Consider the following 22,154-nt stretch of genomic DNA (forward strand, 5'->3'; position numbering starts at 1 on the left):
ACACTCTACTGAAACTCTACTCAGAAAATTCAACAATGACCCTCTACTCGATCCAATGGCTTTTTTTCAGGGATCATTTCTCCATGATCTCTCTCTAGCTTGGCACTGTTAACTAGCCTTCAATGAAATTCTCTTGCCAGGTTGTTCTAATCTGTTGGAGGGGGGTTGAGGGGAGAGTCCTAGGCAGCCTGGCTAACAAAACAAAAAGCAGCTGGCATTTATTTAATGTTTTAATTTACAGAAATAACAGTATTCATAGATTTGAAAAAACAAAACAAAACAGGAGTATAGTGGCAAGGAAAGGAGGATGAAGGATACATTCAAACCACAATCACCAAATATAACAAGGGTGCAGCCACATCTCTGACAGGTACAATAACAAGTATCTAGGCCCTGGGGGAGATGATCTTCAGGTCACAGAAGGAAAAGGAAGGGGGGAATCTATGGTCCTGAGAAAGGCACCATCTACACTAGGCATTCACATCATGCCAGGCTCTTGCTACACTTCCCAAGGCATGCCTAGATTTCATCCCATCCAAAAGACAACTTTGAGATATAGATGAGGACTCCCTAGAGTTTTATAGGAAGGAAGAGGTATTTTTAAGGCATGTCTGCTAGGTTTTACTCATCTGATATCATTGACGAGGAGATACCAATTCCTGGGGTTGCATAGGGCACAAAAATTTCCATTGATGAAGGTTCCAGGCAAAGATTTCATAAAAGGAAAGTGGTAAAGGGAAGATTTTGTTGTGTTATCTACAGCAGAGGTAGGTGTGCTCCAAGAAAGGATAGGTCAAAAAAAACAGAGTTTTCTAGATTGCCACATACTTGACTTTCATGACATTATGTTATCCTGATTATCTTCCTACCTTCTTTGAATCCCACCTATTCTTCAAAATCTAATTCCATTCTTACTTGATAAACAGACTGCCCTGTCTTCAAACCACTGTGAAATCTTTCTCAGAATTCTCATAGTATTTGTAGAATTCATTTGACACTTACCATATTCAATGCAGTATTACATGTTGTCTTTCTGTGTATACAAGTCTTGATTTTCCAACTGTATTAAATGGTCTTTAAGGTTAATACACAGAGTTGGAATGGCGTACTTTATGGAGAGCCACCCTGGCAGTTAGGAAAATGGGGGTCCCATCAGATATATACTAGCTGCTTACTAACTAGACTATGATCAACTTACTTAATTTCTCAGGGATCCAGGCAAATCATTAATTACAAAACTCTACAACACAGAAATTGCTGATATGCATTGCTGGAGGGAATCAGAAATTCCCCACACTGATGAAGTCTCAGGTATATTCCTCAACAGCCTCCCCTCCCCCCTCCCCCCCAAGAAAGACCAGAATAAAAACCATGTATCATACTTTTTGTACACCCATAGTACTTTGCACATAGCATACACTCAATAATATTTTATTATATGATGACTAAGGTAGAGCAGAATTGGTTGTTTCTTTATTATACCAATAATTCTTTGGAGATTTCATTGCATTTATTTTATATCTATTATTTGTAGTTAATATTTATTTACTTCAATGTGTTTAAGTCTTAGAAATAAGATTTCTTTTTAAAATCTAGATTGCATTCATGAGTCAACGGCCCCTAGTATGTGCGATGTATGTGAGGACTAGTACAGAATGAGCTACTGCTCAGTTACTATCAGGCACTGTGTCTTTCTTCTCCATATACCTTTGCTGTCCTCATCACTTTCACTCTACTCAGAGATCTGAAAGGGTTTGCCAATTAGTACTTTCATCAATCAGGAAATGTCTAACATTCAGCAAGTACTGAAAATAAATTTATTATGTAAACAATTTCAACCTTTTATTTCAGTTTCAACCTTTTATTTGGCTAGTTCAATAGTGCTATTCTCTACCCTTGAATTCTTAGCTCCCTTGTTCCACTGTTCATTCTTTGCCAAGCCTCAACTCTGGGTAAAATCACTTCACCTATCTTCTTTGTTCCTATTGTCCAATTCTTGAATGCTGCTGGAGGAAATCATAAAACTATGCAGACTTGGTCCATTAAAAATGTATGCTATCTAAAAACAATCAAGTCCTCACAGCTGCATGGTTATCTTCCTTGTTTGACTGCCTATCAGGAACCTTGCAACAGCTTCTTCTTAAACCCCTAATGATACTCTCCTTTCTCCTCCTCAGGGGATATGACTGTTACCCTTTCTTTCATCCATCTACCTGACATTTCAGAACTCTTCTATATCTATTCTCTCCTTCTCTGCTCCAGTTTCTGAGTATGAGATGGCCATTCTTTTTGCCAACACTGATCGCAATACTTGTTCCCTGAATCCTGCCCCCAACTACCTACATCGGTAGCTTGTTTTATCAATTATTCCTTCTTCAGTCTCATGTTTAATCTCTCCTTTTCTACTAGTTCCTTTTTTGCTGCCTATAATATGCTCGGATCTTACCTATGAGCTACATGGCACAGTGGTTAGAGCACTGGGCCTAGAGTCAGAAATACCCGAGTTGAAATCCAACCTTGGACACTTCCTAGCTTGCGACTCTGGGTAAATCACTTAACCTGGTCTGCCTCAGTTTCCTCAACTATGAAATGGGGATAATAATAGCACCTACCTCCCAGGGTTGTTGTGATGATCAAATGAGATAATATTTGTAAAGCACAGTGCCTGGCATAAAGTAGGTGTTTAATAAATGCTTGTTTCCTTCAGCTCTTAGCACAATGCCTGGCACACAGTAGGTATTTAATAAATGCTTGTTTGCTTCCTTCCTTCCTAGCATCAAAAAACAAAAAGCAAAAAAACTTCATTTGACCCTGCCATCCAAGCTAGAACCACATCTCTCCTACCCTTCACTCCAACCTAAAAAGAGTAGCTTCTGATCCCACCATTTGACTAAAGCTTCCCCTTAGAAAAGAACCAGACCCCAACTACTAATGTACTGGTTTTTTCAGGATCCTCATCCTCCCTGACAATTCTCCCACTGGGCAGATTTAGATATTATTGACCATTCTCCTCTTACACATACTCTACCCCTTCCACAGCACTGCTATCTCCTTTTTATCATCCTCTCTCCTTTTCAGTCTCTTTTTTTCCGATACTTTTCAATTTTGTGTCTCCTAAAGTGTCAGTGTCCCCAATGGCTCAATCTTTGGTCCCCTTCTTTTCTGTATATGTACTCTTCATGAGCTCATCCACTCCTATGGCTTCAATGGTTACCTCTACATAAATGGCTCCCAAATCTATATATCCGGCCCTAATTTCTACCAGTCTCTCTAAATGCCTGCTGGCTATGGAATGTCAAACTGAATCTTCCCTTTGTCTTTTAAAGTTATCCCTATCCTCTTAAGCCATCTAGGATGATGCAGAGCCACTGTTGACTTTGACTTTCTCATCCTTCAAATTTAAAGTCCCTTCAATTAAGCTCTATCAATTTTGCCTCCACAGAATCTCGTTACATCTGCCTTCTTTTCTTATCTCTCCCATCCGAGGCTAGTCAGTCTCCTGACTGCTCTCCCAATTGTAATGTTTTTCTTTTCCAATTAATCTACCATAAAGCTGTCAAAATAATCTTTACAAGACAGATCTGGTCATGTCACAACTCTGATGAAAAAAAAAAATCAGTAATTTCCCAGTACCTTTTAATAAAATATCACTAACTCCTGACCCTGGTGTTCAAGATCCTTCCCAACCTGGTTCCAATCTACCTTCCAGTCTTACTTCACACTATTCTCCAATATGTAATCTTTGTTGATTTATTAGCAACTGCCCAGTTGGACTCTCTCTTTTCTACCTTTATTCATTTGCACATATGGTCTTCTAGTTGGGAATTCTAGCGGCTCAGCTCAGGGACCACTTTCTCTAGGAAGCCTCCATGTTGCTAGTGTTTTCCCTCTATCCTTTAATTTAATTTATCTTTGAGCATACTTCTGATAAGAGAAGAATGATATTGTGAATTCAGTCCTGGATTTCGAGTCAGGAATTCAAATCCTGCCTCTCTCTTTAATTCGTTAATTACACAACCACAGGCAAGTAATTTAACTCTTTCAGCCTAAGTTCCAGCTATAAAATTGGGATAATATCTGTACTAACTACATTACAGAGTTCCGTCAATGCTCAAATGAGATAATGCATGAAAACACTCTACACATTTTAAAGTGGTATATAAAATGTTAGTTATGTTGTTTTATCTGCATTGTTTCATTTTTGTCCTTATATTCAAAATGCTCTGCACTGAAAAGGGAACTGATAAAAATTTATTCAATTGAATTCTGAGAATATTTTTGTCATTTGATTTGCTACTGATGTTGGGCTGACTTTATTTCTCCTCTTTCCCCATCCCAGTTCTGCTGATGCAGAAATGTCACCTACTCCCATTATACATTTTCTTATCTTGTGATTGAAGTTCCATGTCATTTTCTTACCACCAATCACTCGTTCGATGGCTTGCTCGAAGTGAGTTTGATTTATGGCATCTGAAAGGTGTCTTGCAGCTATCAAAGCAGCTTCATTACAGACATTAGCAATATCAGCTCCTGCAAAACAAAGGAGCAAAACGAATATTCCACCAGCGCACAAAAACAAAATATGCTTTAATTAATCAAATTTTAGTCCTTTAAGACCAACTTCATCCCTCTCCTCAGAAATATTTGGTTTTTCAAAATGACCAGTGACTTCTTTAGTAAATTATTATACAAAGAATATTTAGTAGGTTCACTTTGAACTGTCTTAAACAGATAAAAGAACAGCAATGCTTTTACCTTAATGCTCAACATCAATTACATTGTTAAAAACAAAAGCAGAATTACAAAGGTAAACATTGAAATAACTAATAGATTACTAAACATTTACATATTAAATTTATGCATAAGATTTACAAAATATTTCCATGTGACATATTCTTTAAAATCAACTTTCAGAAAATGATGTGAGAAGACCATGAAATGGCACTAATTCTGAAATTCAAATATAACAATTAAGTAAAAGATTAGTATATAAATGAAATTTTGAATCATCAACTCCCTGTCCCACTCTTTGGGATAATAGTTTCTTTTCTTTCTTCTTTTTTTTTTAAACCGTTACCTTCTGTCTTTGAACTGATACCAAATATCACAAATATTTTGTGCTTCTTTGGGGATGAATAATTTGTATTATTTTCTTGTGTTTTTTTTTTAAGTTTCATATTCAGTTAACTGGGTCTTTATTTCTCTTTTAGTATAAAAGTTCAAAGCTATTTATTTCCTCATAAGCTTTAACTGTATCCCACAAATCATAATAATATTGTTTTACTGTTATTCTCTAATTTCATTCTGTACTGTTTTTAAGATATGATACTTGGCCCACTAGTTCATTAGATTAACATTATTTTATTTTCATTTAATTTTGTATTCTTTGTTAATATTTTCTTTATTGAATATAATTTTTATTGTTATAGTTTATTAAATGTTTAATATTTTTGCTTTCCTGCATTTGAAATTATGTCCTAGTATGTAAACAATTTTTGTAAACATACCTGTGATGTACTTATTTGTATATTGCTTAAGATTCCCATTTAATAATTTACAAAGGAAAAATGTATCAGAAGGCCTATCCTTAATTTTTTCACTTTTCTTTTAGGCTAAATTTTAAAGAGACATATTAAAGTACCCTCTTACTAACAATTTTTCTCTGATTGTCAGTTTTTCCTTTAACTGTTTAGATATGATGCCTTTTGGTGCTTATGAATTTAATACTGATATTGCTTTCATAATCTATATGGTACCTTTAAGCACAGTGTAATTTCCCTACTTGTCTCTTGATCATATATCTATTTTTATTACTGCCTCATACAACAACATAATTGCTGCACCTGCTGTTTCTATTCTTATTCAGAATGTAAGGACTGGTTAACTACATAGCCCTTTGAACTATACATACTTCTTTTTCTTTTCAGAATTTCATTTGTCCATTACATGCATTTCAAAGACTTGCCCTAGCTTTGGTATTCTTAACAAAAATACTTAGAAATCACAAATTCTATTAAAAATTCATTTTTTCATCTTCAACTTTTAAATTATTCTTGGGTGGAAGTCATTTTCTTTACATTGTGACAAATAATTTTATAATCTTTCTTTTCCTTTCTCGGCACTAATGCTGTAGCTCTGAATGCTTCTTTAGTTACATTATAACTATTCTACTCATGCTATTCTCTCTTTGATCTGAGAGTCTGACAATTATATTTCTTGATATGTTAGTCCTGGGGTTATTCCTCTGGCTATGGGATTCAATCTATTCTTTCTTTGACAATACTACTGTATAATCTTAGAAAAATCTGAAATATGGCATTCAGGTGTTTTTTTATTTCATCATGTTTTTCTGGGAGGTCATTTTTTCTAAGAGTGTCTCTCCAAATCCTGTTTTTCTTGGTCAATTGTTTTTGACTTGCAATCAAAATCTCATTATGTTCTTCTAGTTTTGTTGTTTTTTGACTCCGCTATATTATTTCATTAAAACAGAAAATCCAATGATAACATTTTCTATTTTTTTTGTTTTCCTTAGAGTGTATACTGTTTTATTAAAGTTTCCTAACTCCATTCTAATTCAACAAATCTCATTTTAAGTTTTTCATTCAAAGTTCTAATTTTATTCTATTCACTTCCTTCAGTACTCTCCTGAACCACTTTGGAATATTTATGAACATTCCAGTCTCCTTTTGAAGACTCTAGTTGGAGTTATTACTAAATTATATTATTCTTATGAAATCTCAACCTAGGATTCCCTTATTTTCTTATACTGGGGATTTTTGTCTTATTTATTTTTTTGTTGTCTTTTTCCACACTTCTGTGTAGGGGAATTTCTCTTTCCCTCTTTTGATGGTTTTATCTTATCTGGTATATTTCCAGATATTTTGTTGAAAGAGTGTGTGACTTGCACACATCTCAACTCAGTCTTGTCAGAATGACAGTAGAAAATTAATTGAATTACATATTCAATTTCAGGCAATCACTTGTAATCTGTATGAACTCAGGGCAAGTTAATTAATTTCTCACATGAAAAATGAGGGAAAAGAGGTGGTCTAGATGACCATTAAATTTTTCTTGATCCTTAAATCTATAACCATAAATTCTATCCCAGATAGTGATAAAGCAGACTTCACTGCTCAGCCCCTCCCCCATAACTAGTTAGTCCCTCTTATCTATATCATTGATACTGGACAAACTTATGAAACAGCCTATTTAAGAACAGTGGAATCTGGTCAGATTACTGCTAACTGGAGACTAAGAGGTAGTGACAGAGTATTTAGCTGACTGCTGAAAGCCCTTGGTATGGCTTTCTGAATATCATATTCTAAGCCTTGTGGTCTTTTAGTGTGGAGGCTGCAAGATCCTGTGTAATCCTGATTGGTGCTCCTTGATATCTGAATTGTTTCTTTCTGGCTTCTTGTAATATTTTTTCCTTAACTTGGAAGCTCTTGAATTTGGCAATTATATTCGGGGGGGGGGTTGACTTTTGAGGGTTTAGTGTAGAGGGTGATCTATGGATTCTTTCAATGTCTCTTTTGCCCTCTTGTTGAACATCAGGGCAGTTTTCTTGGATAATTTTCTTATAGTGTGGTGTCCAAATTTCTATTAAATTTCTGATTTTTCAGGAAGACTGATGATTCTCAAATTGTCTCTTCTAGACCTGTTTTCTTGATCTATCATTTTCTCAGTGAGATATTTCACGTTTCCTTCTATTTTGTCATTCTTTTGACTTTGTTTTTTGTTTTTGCTGTCTTACAAGATCATTGGCTTCTACTTGCCTTATTCTGATCTTTAGAGACTGGTTTTCTGCTATAATCTTTTGATTTTCCTTTTCAATTTGGTCTATCCTGTTTTTCATGGTTTCCTGCTGTTTAATTTGGATCTCCAATTTGCTTATCATTTCATTTGATTTTTGGGCATCTTTCTCCAATTGGGAGTTTCTGTCTTTTAAACGGTTAATTTCCTTTTGAGCTATTTTCCACTTTTCTTGCCAAATCTCTTCCATCTTTCTCGTGATCTCAGATTTGAACTCTTCAAGAGCTTGTGACCAATTTCCATTTTTCAGGAAGGTTTGGATGTGATTACTTGTTTGTCTTCCTCTGCTGTCTGCTCTGTTGTCTGTGTAAAAGTTATCGAGTGTTAATGCTTTCTTCTTGTTCTTTCTCTTAGTTCTTGGGCATTGCTTGCCATTATTATGCTGGTTTTCTTTCTCAGTCAGAAGTCTGGGTGAGGTGGGCAGGCTCTCTGTGAATAGTGCTGTGGAGCAGTTTTTTTTTCCTGAGTCACAGCACAGTGCTGCCCCTCTCACCTATATACTTGTGCCCAAGGTCTGCGCTCTTTAGGCTCCTGGGGTCTCAAGTCTAGCTGTTCTCAGGGTCAAGCCTCCTGGTGGTCCCCTTGCTTGCTCCTCTGCCCAAGGCTCCTTTAAGAGTCTCAGCACGCTGCTTCCACAGTCCGTCACCCCACCGCTCTAGATCCCTACCCAAGGTCCATGCTCAAGGTCCGTGTTCTTTAGCCTCTTGGGGTCTTAAGTCTTGCTACTCTCAGGAGCCAGCCCTTGGTGGTCCCAGATAGCTGCCAAGAACTTAGTGAATGTCCCATGCTTGCTCTAACACTTGTGCACTGGCACTGGCACTAAAGGTGGGGTTGGGGTTGATCAGCTCATATTTTAGTGAGAGCTATTTCACCCCCTTATGGCATGAAAATGCCCAAATCCCACGTACCTTCAATGCTGCGCCCTATTGTGGGGTCCCTTCGTTCATCTGGATTTCATTTTTGTGTCCTTTTGAGGTATCATATATAGGTTGGTTAGGAGAGTTAAGCGCTCTGCAGCCATCTTAACCCAGAAGCCAAGCCCTTGGTATGGAACCACAACACTTACTAATAGTCCTGGCAGCCTTATGTCCCTGTAGTTGCTTCTGTCACCACTGTCACACCAATTGGTAGAAGAGAACATGAAGTCTTAACTCAACACAAAGTAGGGAACTGGCTTCATGTTATCTTTGCTAATTTTTTACTGTAGTTATTATCTTTTAAGAACTTTTTTCTTCCTTTTTCTTCTGTTGCCACTATGTTTACTACTTTATTTGGCTGTTTTGAGGTACTAGTGGGGATCTGGTCTTAGAAAATGACATTTCTTAGTCAGGCATCTTGCCTAATCCTTCTAGCTGACTCATTCTTCTTTCTTCGAAATCTCCACAATTTTTTATCAAAATTCCTTTCCATAAAAGACTTATACAAAAATATTTATAGCTGCCCTCTTTGTGGTAGCAAAAAGTTGGAAAATGAGGGGATGCCCTTCGATTGGGGAATGGCTAAACAAATTGTGCTATCTGTTGGTGATGGAATACTATTGTGCTGAAAGGAATAATGTACTGGAGGAATTCCATATGAACTGGAATGACCTCCAGGAATTGATGCAGAGTGAAAGGAGCAGAATCAGGAGAACCATATACACAGAGACTGATATACTATGGCACAATCAAATGTAATGGATTTCTCTACTAGCAGCAATGCAATAATCCAGGACAATTCAGAGGGATTTATGAGAAAGAATGCTATTCACATCCAGAGAAAGAACTGTGGAAGTAGAAACACAGAAGAAAAACAACTGCCTAATCACATGGGTTGATGGGGACATGATTGGGGATGTAGACTCTAAGCAATCACCCTAATGCAAATATTAATAATATGGAAATAGGTACAGATCAGTGATGGGCAAACTACAGCCTGCGGGCCAGATGCAGCCCCCTGAAATGTTCTATCCGGCTGAGAGACATTATTCCTAATCTGACGAATACAATGAGTAGGATACAATGAAACTTCAAAAGAGTTACCTTAGAAACAGACTGACAGATGAGCATTTCTTTTCCTTTGGCCCCCTCTTTAAAAAGTTTGCCCATCACAGCTCTAGATCAATGACATATGAAAAACCTAGTGGAATTACTCATTGGCTATGGGGAGGTGGGGGGGGGGAGGGGAGAAGGAAAGAACATGAATCATGTAACCATAGAAAAATATTCTAAATTAATTAAATAAAATTTTTCAAATTAAAAAAAAAAACTCCTTTCCATAACTATCATTTAAATTTCTCATTTTGATTTTTAGGGTTTGAATTTTACATAAATTCTTAAATAGACCAAGAATGAATTCACGGTGGAAGGAAAAGAAATTACTGTATCCTCTGCAATTATCAGAGTATAATAAATGTATATGAACAATACCAAAGTTAATTTTCTATTTACCTGAAAACCCTGGAGTTAAGGATGCAAGTTTTCTTGCCAGTCTCTCTTTATCCAGTTCAACTTCTAGTTTTAAAGGTCTGAGATGAACTTTGAAAATGGATGCTCTTCCTTTTATATCTGGTGGACCTATTTTAAGAAAGAAAAGACTTTTATAATTTATCATTTCCATTTATCCTTTTTGAGAAATAATATTCCACAATTAAAATCATCTCACCAATAAAGATTTGCCTATCAAAACGCCCAGGCCTCAATAATGCAGGATCTAAGATATCTGGTCTATTGGTACCTGCCAAAATGACTACATTTGTTGTTGTGTTAAAACCTGAAAGATAATAAACATATAGGAATTATTAATGTCATACAACAAACAATATTATGTTTGCTATCAAAATGCTTTATTATCTAATAATCTCTAAGCAACTACTCTGTCAATGATGATAATAAAATTATAGCAAAGTGATAAATCAGTAAAAAAAGCTTGCAGAAATACTTTTGGAACAAGAAAACATCACTTCACCAAGTAATATTAAAGGCTGGTAACAGGCACAAACCACTGGTTTCACTGTCTTTACAGGTGACATCTACAGTATCTAAAGATGCATTGAGTAAATGGCTAAGTGGTGTAGGTTGGTTTAGAAAAATGGAGGTTTATGATAATAATTCAGGAACAGATTATTGCTATCCGAGGGCTGTTTTTTTGTTTTTTTGTTTTTTTTTAATTTTTAAACCCTTAACTTCTGTGTATTAGTTCCTTGGTGGAAGAGTGGTAAGGGTAGGCAATGGGGGTCAAGTGACTTGCCCAGGGTCACACAGCTGGGAAGTGTCTGAGGCCAGATTTGAACCTAGGACCTCCCGTCTCTAGGCCTCACTCTCAATCCAATGAGCTACCCAGCTGCCTCTCCGAGGGCTGTTTTTAAGAAGCCCAGGAGGGGACTTCTGGGTTAAGATGGCTGCAGAGTAGCAGCAGGGCGCTTATCTCTCCTAACCGACCCACACAAGATACCTCAAAAGGATACAAAAACGAAATCCAGATGAACGAAGGGATACCACGATAGAGTGCAGCATCGAAGGTATGTGGGATTTGGGCATTTCCACGCTATAAGGGGGTGAAATAGCTCCAAAAAACGCAAGTTGATCAACCCTCCCCAACCCCACCTACAGTGCCAGTGCCAGTACCAGCTCACAAGAGTCAGAGCAAGCATGGGGCATTCACTAAATTGTTGGCAGCTAACTGGGAACACCAAGGGCTTGCTCCTGAGAGCAGCAAGACGTAAGACCTCAAGAGGCTAAAGAACGCGGACTCTGAGTGGGGACCTTGAGCACAAACCTAGAGCTGTGGGGTGAAAGACAGTGGAAGCAGTGCACACAGAGACTCATAAAGAAGCCTTGGGCAGAGGAGCAAGTGTGGGGCAATAGCTGGGGTCCTGGCAGCTGAATGGGACCATCAAGAAGCTTGACCCTGAGAATAGCTAGACTTGAGACCCCAGGAGCCTAAAGAGCGCAGACCTTGGGCACAAGTATATAGGTGAGAGGGGCAGCACTGTGCTGTGACTCAGGAAAAAAAACTGCTCCACAGCGCTATTCACAGAGAGCCTGCCCACCTCACCCAGACTTCTGACTGAGAAAGAAAACCAGCATAATAATGGCAAGCAATGCCCAAGAACTAAGAGAAAGAACAAGAAGAAAGCATTAACACTCGATAACTTTTACACAGACAACAGAGCAGACAGCAGAGGAAGACAAACAAGTAATCACATCCAAACCTTCCTGAAAAAATGAAAATTGGTCACAAGCTCTTGAAGAGTTCAAATCTGAGATCACGAGAAAGATGGAAGAGATTTGGCAAGAAAAGTGGGAAATTAACAGTTTAAAAGACAGAAACTCCCAATTGGAGAAAGATGCCCAAAAATCAAATGAAATGATAAGCAAATTGGAGATCCAAATTAAACAGCAGGAAACCATGAAAAACAGGATAGATAAAATTGAAAAGGAAAATCAAAAGATTATAGCAGAAAACCAGTCTCTAAAAATCAGAATAAGGCAAGTAGAAGCCAATGATCTTGTAAGACAGCAAGAACTAATAAAACAAAGTCAAAAGAATTAAGAAGCCCAGGCTTAGAAGTCAATGGGAATAATGTAAAGGTAAAAACTCTTCATCACAAGTCTGAAGACATAAAATTTAAATACCTACCAAATACCTAGAAAGATATGACCTCATAGCTAGAATTATATATTAGAAACTCATTATCTTTCATGAACTAAGAGATAACAAATTCACTATGCACCATACAATAGACTTCAAGATATCCTTGAGTCCTAAACCAATAAACTGTGCTAGAATCACAGTATTATCACAGACCTGTTACTCATAGATGTCCAGATATAATAATGATCCAATAAAAACTTCAAAAATTTTTAAAATATAACATTTTATCAAAGACTTATAATCTCCAAGCTATATGAGATGAAAAGCTTTCAAAATACAGGTGGCTAGCAGAGACCACAATCGTGTAGAGACAAGATGAGGCATGTATCTTCTCTGCCATTTTTTCTGCAAAGATGCTTCCAGTGAGCTTACATAGAATAAATTCACATCCTAATACTCGTATTTCACTACAAAAAGAAATTACTTTATCTACTTATACAACAATCCAAAGAATTAAATGTATAATAACAGTAAGATAGCAACTCGTTACAGGACTATTTCCACATGTATCTCATCAGAAAAGATAAAGAGAATAAATGATAATAGGTGACATTTAAAGAATGCCTTATATTCTAACAGAATGTAATCTCTTTAGTTATGTAATAAGTGTTTTGTGCTTGCAAATTTCTCTTTAATGAACATTCTTATAACAATTTTGTAAGAGAGATACTATGGGTATTATTATTCTCATTTTATATATAAGGAAACAGAAACTGCCATTCATCTTATACTTAGCATTTATATTGTTTTAAGATTGCAAAGTACTTGTTATCTCATATGAGATAAACCTAAGAAATAAATGCTATTATCATCCCCATTTTACAAATGAGGAAGCTGAAGAATACTGTGCTCAGGGTCACATGAAGCTAGTAATTATCTAAGACAGAATTTGAATTCAGATTTCCTTGGCTCCACTCTATGCACAGTGCTATCTAACTTCCTCATATTTTATTGATTATGGTAAAATTGTTACAGCTGTAATTTAAAACATTTAGAATTAGTTTCTTGAGGATAGAAAGCAGATAAAGGATGAAAAATGAAATAAATATCAAAGTAAAAATATAGATGATTTGAAAAACTAAACACAGATAAGAAATGGTCCCCCCACCTCCCAACTCCACAAGTCAGGACAAAGACTCAAAATGTTACATTAAGGTGTCTACAAATTAGAGCCTGTGAATCCGAGCTGTTTCGTAATTATAAATATCTGAAATTTTATATGGCAATTTATGCACTAAGAAAGACTACAAAGGCCATAATTCCCATTTATTGCATATTCAACTGAGAATGTTCAAATTTATTACAAAAGAAGAGAAATGGAAGATAACCTGAATTGACTGAGAAAGTAAAAGAAAAAAGTAAAAACTTCCAGTAAGCTATTGTAAGGTAACAGAAAAAGATCACTATTTAATCAATAACAATATTTGTTGAATCAAATTCAAACTTTGGTTAACCCTGGATTTCACTGTGGGCTCTGAAGATTTCAGAATGATAAAGAATTCCAAGATTAAGATGAGGCTTTCATTTGCTATTCCAGTAAATGGTTTTTCTTCCAGTATCAAGCACAAAACACTTTATTATATAATTAAAGAGATTACATTCTATTAGAATAAAAGCTTCATTCCTATCTGTGTGACTCTGGGCAAGTCACTTAACCCCCACAGCCTAGCCCTTACCACTCTTCTGCCTTAAAGCCAATACATAGTGTATATATATTAATGTATGTAGACAGGACACAGTTCTTGCCTATAACATACATAATAGCTTAGCCAATGACTAGCATACTGTTTTTGCAGAGATCATTATTTATTAGCTGAATCAATAAATTATGGTAAACTAGCAAGGAAGATTTGATTTTTATATTGTTTTTGTAACAATATAAATTATAAATTACAACAATAAGGGTTAACTGGTTAAGTTTTAGTAAAATGCAGTATTTTTGCAGAGTATTAATCTATCTTCATGGATACTCTCATTTTAAATACACAAGAGAACTTAAAAGTTTTTTAATATATTTTTTCCAGTTACATGTAAAATAATTTTAAACTTAAAAAAAATTCTGAATAGTAAAATCTCTCCCTCTCTGCCTCCCTTCCTGCCTCACTGAGAAGGCAAACTATTTGATATATATATGTGCAATCAAGCAAAACACATTTCCATATTAGAACACGAACAGTTTAAACTAAAATTAAATGTGACTATTTACCATCCATTTCTACAAGGAGTTGATTGAGTGTGTTCTCCTGTTCACTTTGGCCTCCAAAATTGCCTCGTCCTCTCTTCCTACCCACTGCATCTATTTCATCAATGAAGAGAATGCAAGGGGCATTTTTACGAGCAACAGAAAATAAGTCTCGGACCTTAACAAGAAAACACAATACTGGAATTAAGCTTAGTCAGTGGTACAGTATGTTTAAAAAGCATCTACAGTTATGATCTTTATACTTCACAAAATTTTAATATTCCAAAGTTATATATTGGTATATATTTGAGTAAGCCATCTTTTCTAGGGGACCAATAAATATTAAATGGTAATTAAATTGTTTTAAGATCTCAAGCTTGTGAATGAACAAAATTGTTCTTTGATTATTACTATGTGTGCATTATGATAGAATAATTATCATTTACAGTAACTGCAAGCTGAAAATATAATATCTTTACCCTACAAAAGGTAAATTTTTCAAGTTTCAACTTTAAGAGAATGCATTCATTTTGAAAATTCAGATTATTCTGTAGTGATCACACTTTTAACTGTTATAATAGTTATCAAAAATGACCTAAATTTCACTTTCTACTAATTTGCATCATATTTGGCCATGTAAAAATGATGAATGGTCAACCTTTTTGATAGGACTATTGTAAAAACAAAGGGAAAAAGAACTGATTTACAATATACTTTCCAAAAATTGTTTCAAAAATACTAAAAGTTCAGCAGCTTAATATTATTGTTGGTAGATACAGTCTTTATGATCAAGTATTCAGAAATCTTAAAAACACTTTTTCCATGTTATATTACTTTCATGGATTAAGGAAGGGCTTAGACTAGTGATGGGCAAACTACTGTTAGTGGGCCAGATGTGACGCCCTGAAATGTTCTATCTGGGAGTGATATTATTCCTAATCTGATGAATACAATGAGTAGAATACAATACAATGAAACTTCGAAAGAGTTGCCTTAGAAACAGACTGACAGATGAGCATTTCCTTTCCTTTGGCCCCCTCTTTAAAAAGTTTGCCCATCACTGGTTTAGACTTTCAGATTATTTTATAATTTCATAACTTCAAATTAACCATTTTTATCAAAAGGGAAAAAAAAGTAACTTAAGGAAAGACAAATCTAGCTTTTCCTTGTTTTCTTTTTCTTTCTAACCTCCATAAAAGTCATACTTCAATGCCACATCATGACAGAGAAATAATTAAACTCAATAATTAGCAAAGCACAAGCTCTGATAGGTCCTACCAAATTAGGCAGGCTTACAGCAGAAACTGGATGATAGACTGTATGTCTGCCATCTAAGAACCAACAAAGATAAAGCAGGAAAGATCCATTTCCAGAAGACTGGCTACAAGGTGATGATAGCTGTCTGCCACAGCAACCTATAAAGATCAGCTAACAAAGGCATACAGAAATTTCCATCTGCATGGCTGAAGAAAGTCTCTACACTGATTAAATTGTGGATTCTTGATGTATTTAAGTTATTTTCCTCATAAACTCCTAAACTGGTAAATGAAAAAACTAAGATACTTGTGGACTTCAGGCATTTCTAATCAGAACCAATTTCATGTACAAAAGATCTATATGCACTGTTACTATTTCAGAGGCACCTGGAAACTTGTTCTGAAAAAGATGCTATCTCCATCTGTTTAGTTATCCTGAAATATCCCCATTAAATATTCATTTAGTTTAAAATCTTTCCCTTCCCTTTTAACTAAAGGATGCAAATATTTTCAGGAAGAGTTACACTTTTAAAAATCTAAGCATTTACTCTTCAATTTCAATTTATTAGATCTTTTGCAAGTACTAGTCTTACTGTTTAGTAAAAGCTAAACAGTAAAGTGTGAAAATAATACTATTTACTTGCATTTCAAGAATTCTTAGTCAAAATATTTTAAAGATTAATTAAACACATAAGAACAAAACCAGGGATGCCTATTTGTGGTTATGATCAGCCAATCAATAAACTAAAATTACTTCTTAAAAAAGATAGCTAAATGTTATTTTGGTTATATAAAACTCTAAATCTAAGGGGGGAAAAAACCATATGCTAGCTTGCTAATGTGATTCACTCTGAGCCTCCTGTTAAGAAAAACAATCCTGAAACCTATATTCCCTATCTATAGGGGATAGATTCTTCAAAATTAAAATCCATATTGCTATTTCATAAAGTCCTCATACAGAGGACAAAAACTTACTCTAGCTGGGCCCACACCAACAAACATCTCCAAAAACTCAGAGCCATTTACTGTAATGAAAGGGACATTGGCTTCTCCAGCTGTTGCTTTAGCTAGAAGTGTTTTCCCAGTACCTGGAGGACCAGTTAGAATGGCACCCTTCAAAAACAAAAAAAGGAATCAAATTATTCAGTTTTCATGAAAAAATTACAATATATAATTTATAAATTTAAAACAAGTTATCTGAACTATATTTTTCTCAAACATATGAGTTATGCTATAAAATCAGAATGCAATTATTAGCAAGGGCAATAAAAGAACAAATAGTTATTAGAAGAATATATAACTTCAAAATATCTGAACTTGTGGTATCATGAGAATTTAGTTTCAAAGAAAAATTTCTTCCTAGGTCTTTGGGGCAGTTATTTAAAGTACAAGTAAGTCTAGGTCTACACAAATTGATTTTGATTCAACAAGGATTGTTTAAGTAGGTACAAGGCCCTGGAATGTAAAGAAAGATAAGATAGGATTTGCTTTCAAGAAGTTTACAATCTAACAGAATAAATGCTAAACTCAGGCAATTAAAAATTTTTTTAAGTCTAGATCAGTGATTCCCAAAGTGGGCGCCACCACCTCCTGGTGGGTGCTGCAGCAATGGGGGGGAGGGGAGGGAGGAGGAGGCAGTGATGGCCACAGATGCAATTGGGGGTGGTGAATAACTGTAAGGGGGTGGTGATAGTATGTGACATGGGGCACTAAGTAATATTTTTTCTGGAAAGGGGGAGGTAGGCCAAAAAAGTTTGGGAACCACTGGTCTAGATATCTGAGGTGTAGGGTAGAATTATAATGGGGTACATTCACTGGAACCCCAAGAAGGCAGGGGCAGTTGAAGACTGTTGGAGGCAGAGTATAAAAAGGGGGAACTCCAAGAAGAGGACTCACTTTGGATTTTGGGGAGCTAGAGGAAGGAGGGAGGTGCAAACCTGACATTCCTAGGCCTACCATACCTCAAACCTGCTGTTCCTTGTGCTTCCAACCCTGCAGTTATATTTGAGATCCTGCCTTGACTAACCTTGATAAGAACTGTAGCTGAGAGATTTTATAGACTGTTTATACAGCCTATGTAATAGACTATATATCTTATGTAGATAGATTCTCTATCTCTGAAGACCATCAATCAACACCTTCAATAATCCCTCAAGAGACTGCTTATTTACTTTTATTAGTTAGGAATAAGAGCTTTAGTGGAAGAAGAAAGAAGTTTCAGTTTGGGGCATTTAGCTCTGACAGGATTAATATCTCCATTAGCCTTAACTGATTACCAAAAGAAATCACCTTATCCCTCTCTCCTTCATTCTCTACCTTTCGCATAATCAGTTTAGTTATTAAAAGAAATATCACATCTAGTCAGATAGTGTTTGAGTCATTCTAACTAAAGATTCAAAGAAAACTTAACTAGCTGTCTTACCAGAAAAGTTCCACCATTCCAACTGTGGTGACAGTTGAGTCAGAGGACAGTAAGGAGAGGTTTATCTGATTATCCTTGGCTGTGAACTACACACATATCCAAGTTACATCTCTTCCTGTGGGGATACATTTCCTTCAACTAATCCAGTGTGTTAGAAGTGTGCCAAACCCATTTTTCATAGGGAAGCCACTGGATTTCTTCCTCAAGTAGGTTTAGCAGGCCCTGGTACCATTTTAGGAGAGAATCTCAACTGCCCATTTCTCCTGCACCCATCCCCCAACTCAAGGCTGAGAGCCTGCTATTCTTACAGAGGTAAAGGATTCTGGTTCAAAACGGCAACTATCCTAAATCCTCTAGTCCTTTTTTCATGACATTTCCTTATTCTCTCAGTTGTTAGTATTTTCCTCACCTCTTCTCCAAATTATTTTCTATATTTAAAAAATTTACTTATCTTTACATATTTCCCCCCAGTAGATGATAAGCTTCTTGAGACCTAGGTTGTAAGATGTAAGGAAAGCATGGAAGAAATCTAAATAACCTATAAAAATGTGAATTATTACTAATAGGATCTCTTTCAATAGTAAACTCTCCTAATGTATGAAATAACTAGCTTTATACAGTTTTTCAGGAATATGTACTACACAAAATGTAGTTTAATCTATTCTAAAGTTTTAAAAGAGATTTCATTGAGCATTCAAGCAGTACATTTTTATGGAAAGAAGGGAAAAACAATTACAGCTATTTTCTCAATATACCCTCTAACAAGTAATCAAAATGATTCTATCTATGCAACTAATACATTCCACATACTGAAAAGAAACATTCACAATGATTTTAATGTCATCACATCAGAAATCAACTTCTAAAAGTTAACTTTACCTTTGGAATTTTTGCTCCTAGGTCTTGGTACTGCTTTGGGTTTTTCAAGAAATTCACAAATTCCATGATCTCTAATTTGGCCTCCTCACAGCCAGCCACATCTTTGAACTTTACATCCATTTCATCCTTTAAGACCTTGGCAGTGGTTTCTCCTACACTGAAGAGACCTCCCATTCCTCGGCCTGTCCGACCCATACCAGCAGGCCCTCTTCTTAATGTATATAGTAAAAATCCAATTATGAGGACTGTGGGAAACATGCTCAGTAGAAATGAGCTAAAGGTAAATAAAAGAAACATCATTAATTTCTTTCATGTTGCATTTTTTTTAATGCTTGGTAAGGCTCTCCTTAATTTATAGAACTTTAGTTAGAATCTAACTGTACATATTTCATATGGGGAATAAAGATGCTAATATTTATGATAAAGTAATTATATTACATATTATATATTATATATATTGTAAAGAATGCTCATCTTTATATTAAAAGGTAAGGGAAAACTAAGTACATAAATACATTTAAAATATATGTTTAACATACTGTCAAGGAAAAATTGGGTGATTTTTGAGAATTAATGTTGTAGATACTGCCATCTAGTGAAATAGAGATATTAGCAGTTTAAAGTTCTACTACTGCTCCTTACCCATCACTTTCGGCAATATAGACTACAGGTAACCGATTCTCCCCCTCTATGCCTAACTCTTGCTGCAAAGTTTCCAGATTCCGCTCAAAGGTATCCACACTACCAATATTAAACCAGACGTATTGCTATAAAAAAGGAAAACAAAAGATCATGACTTTGTCAGGAGATTTAAGAAAAAAGTTTAGTTCACTTTGTATAAAAAAGTAAGGGTTCAGTAGTTTATTAATATTTCATATATAGAAACAGAAGGCTTTTTCAAATAAAATAAGAATTAATAGCATCAGTGAAAGATCACTAACAGGCAAAATCACAGCTCTTTTCATTATGAAAGTAAAAACAACTATTACTAAGTGGTTAATTCACTGTATCAATTAAAAAACTAATTTACCCCATCAATAGGATTTTTTCCTGGTGTAAAAGTCACTCGAACAAAACGCTTGTTCACAACTTCTAGTCTGTCCACCTATAAAAAAATAAAATTAAATTAAAATTAAATAGCAATGTTATAAACATTCAAATATTAATTTAGAAAATATAATCTAAGTCTTATTTGAAGCTTCTTTTGAGCTACAAATTATTTCAAACTTCTCCCTTTGCTTTTAACATCACCAATAATTACCTCGAGAGCATGATTGGCTTGGGATGTTCTTATTTCTGCAGCAAGTTATTGTTATTGTCAATGAATCTAGATCATGTTTAGAAAGTGGGAGTCTGACAGGGATAGAGCCCCACAGAACATTTCTAGAAATATAACTTCCCTAATAGGAGAAGCAGGGTAGGTAGGATGCTAGGCCTTGAATAAGGAATGCATGGATTCAAATTCCACTTTTGGCACTAACTGTGTGAATACAGGAAAGTAAATTATAACCTCTATTACCCTCAGTTTCCCCACCTCTAAAATGGGAGAAAGATGTCTAGAACCTATACCTCATCATATGGTTGTTGAGAGGCTCAAATGGAAGCACCTTTTAAAAGCATTCTATAAATATCAGCTTTTGTGATTAGTATTATTACAAAGGGGGTCTAAATGGAGGGGTGGAAGAAAAGAGAAGAAAGGAATAAGCATTTATTAACGTTTTTAGCCCTCAAATCTTACCTTCTCTGTCTGAATCAGTACTAAGTATCAGTTCCAAGCCAGAAGAGTATTAAGGGCTAGGTAATGGGGGTTAAGTGACTTGCCCAAAGTCACACAGCTAGGAAGTGTCTGAGGCCAGATTTGAACCCAAGACCTCTTATCTCTGGGCCTGATTCTATCCATTGAGCCAGCTAGCTGCCTCACATTTATTAAGTACTAAGCACCTAATATGTGTCAGATATTAAGCTAATAAGTGCTTTACAATATTGTAACATTTGACACTAACAACCATAGGAGGTAGATACTATTATCATCTATAGCTGAGGAAACTGAGGCAGACAAAGATAACTTGCTCAGGGTTACAAAGCTAATAAGTGTGTGAATTCAGGGCTTCCTGTCTTTAGGCCCAGCACTCTATCCATTGTGTCAACAAGCTGCCTCTAAAAGAACCCCCAGGAGTAAGGCCATTCACTAGCCACGTCTTCAGAAAAAGGAATTGCTATCAGCACACCACTAAAGATTTTAGTAGTAATGAACAGACTCCAAAAAAACAGCTGGGTTAAGAAGGGAACCACAACAGAACACTTCTGAAGCATCTACCATCACAGCCCAAGTGGTGGAAGCAACTATAAATAAAGGATGAAAAAGCTTGTCTAAGGGTTTTATAATATTTTCTTTAACAAAATTAATTACTATTTCAGTCATCCAAGGGGGTCCCTATTTCTACTCCTCTTTCCTAAACTTTGTACTTCAAAATTAATGGTTATCCTTTACATACGTTAATGCATATATTAAATTACTTCCACCTTATTAATTTAAAATTCAAATCAACTGAAATATCTAGAAAACCTTAACCTAAAACCTTATACCTTACTATATTTATTTATTATTTCACACCTCATTGAGAATGATTTTGTCAAATATTGTAAACTTACTTAGATGCATCTATAATTTCATAGTTATGCATTCTTGCTATAGTCTTCTACCTTGCATTTTTCACTCTCTGTGATTCTTGTCCACATTTTCCTCTAAATCTTAAGATGGACAATTCATCTGATGTCTTGGAGGCCTTTCTTTAATTTTTATGCTATCAGGTTACCCATTTGTCATCTATTATTTTCATTATCTAACTTGACTGCCTTTTGCTGTTATTCATAATGTCTTTAATGCTGTATAAATTTGGAAAGTACTTCATACAGACATTTAAAAAATTTCAGATTGTTACTACACTTATCTCTACCTCCAGATCCC

The 22,154-nt window shown here is 35.5% G+C and overlaps 1 protein-coding gene across 1 annotated transcript in view; it reads right to left on the reverse strand.

Annotated features, from left to right (window-relative positions):
* AFG3L2 (AFG3 like matrix AAA peptidase subunit 2) overlaps nt 1-22,154 on the reverse strand; it is a 50,455-nt gene that overhangs the window by 13,430 nt on the left and 14,871 nt on the right. The window contains exons 6-13 of the mRNA XM_044667055.1: nt 20,217-20,291; nt 19,829-19,953; nt 19,187-19,460; nt 16,861-16,998; nt 14,654-14,807; nt 10,456-10,563; nt 10,242-10,367; nt 4,420-4,530 (exon numbers count right to left, since the gene is read on the reverse strand). Coding sequence (XP_044522990.1) covers nt 4,420-4,530; nt 10,242-10,367; nt 10,456-10,563; nt 14,654-14,807; nt 16,861-16,998; nt 19,187-19,460; nt 19,829-19,953; nt 20,217-20,291 — 1,111 coding nt within the window. The remainder of the gene's footprint in view (nt 1-4,419; nt 4,531-10,241; nt 10,368-10,455; nt 10,564-14,653; nt 14,808-16,860; nt 16,999-19,186; nt 19,461-19,828; nt 19,954-20,216; nt 20,292-22,154) is intronic.

Source organism: Gracilinanus agilis, chromosome 1 (genome assembly GCF_016433145.1).
Source record: "Gracilinanus agilis isolate LMUSP501 chromosome 1, AgileGrace, whole genome shotgun sequence".
Classification (NCBI taxonomy): domain Eukaryota; kingdom Metazoa; phylum Chordata; class Mammalia; order Didelphimorphia; family Didelphidae; genus Gracilinanus; species Gracilinanus agilis.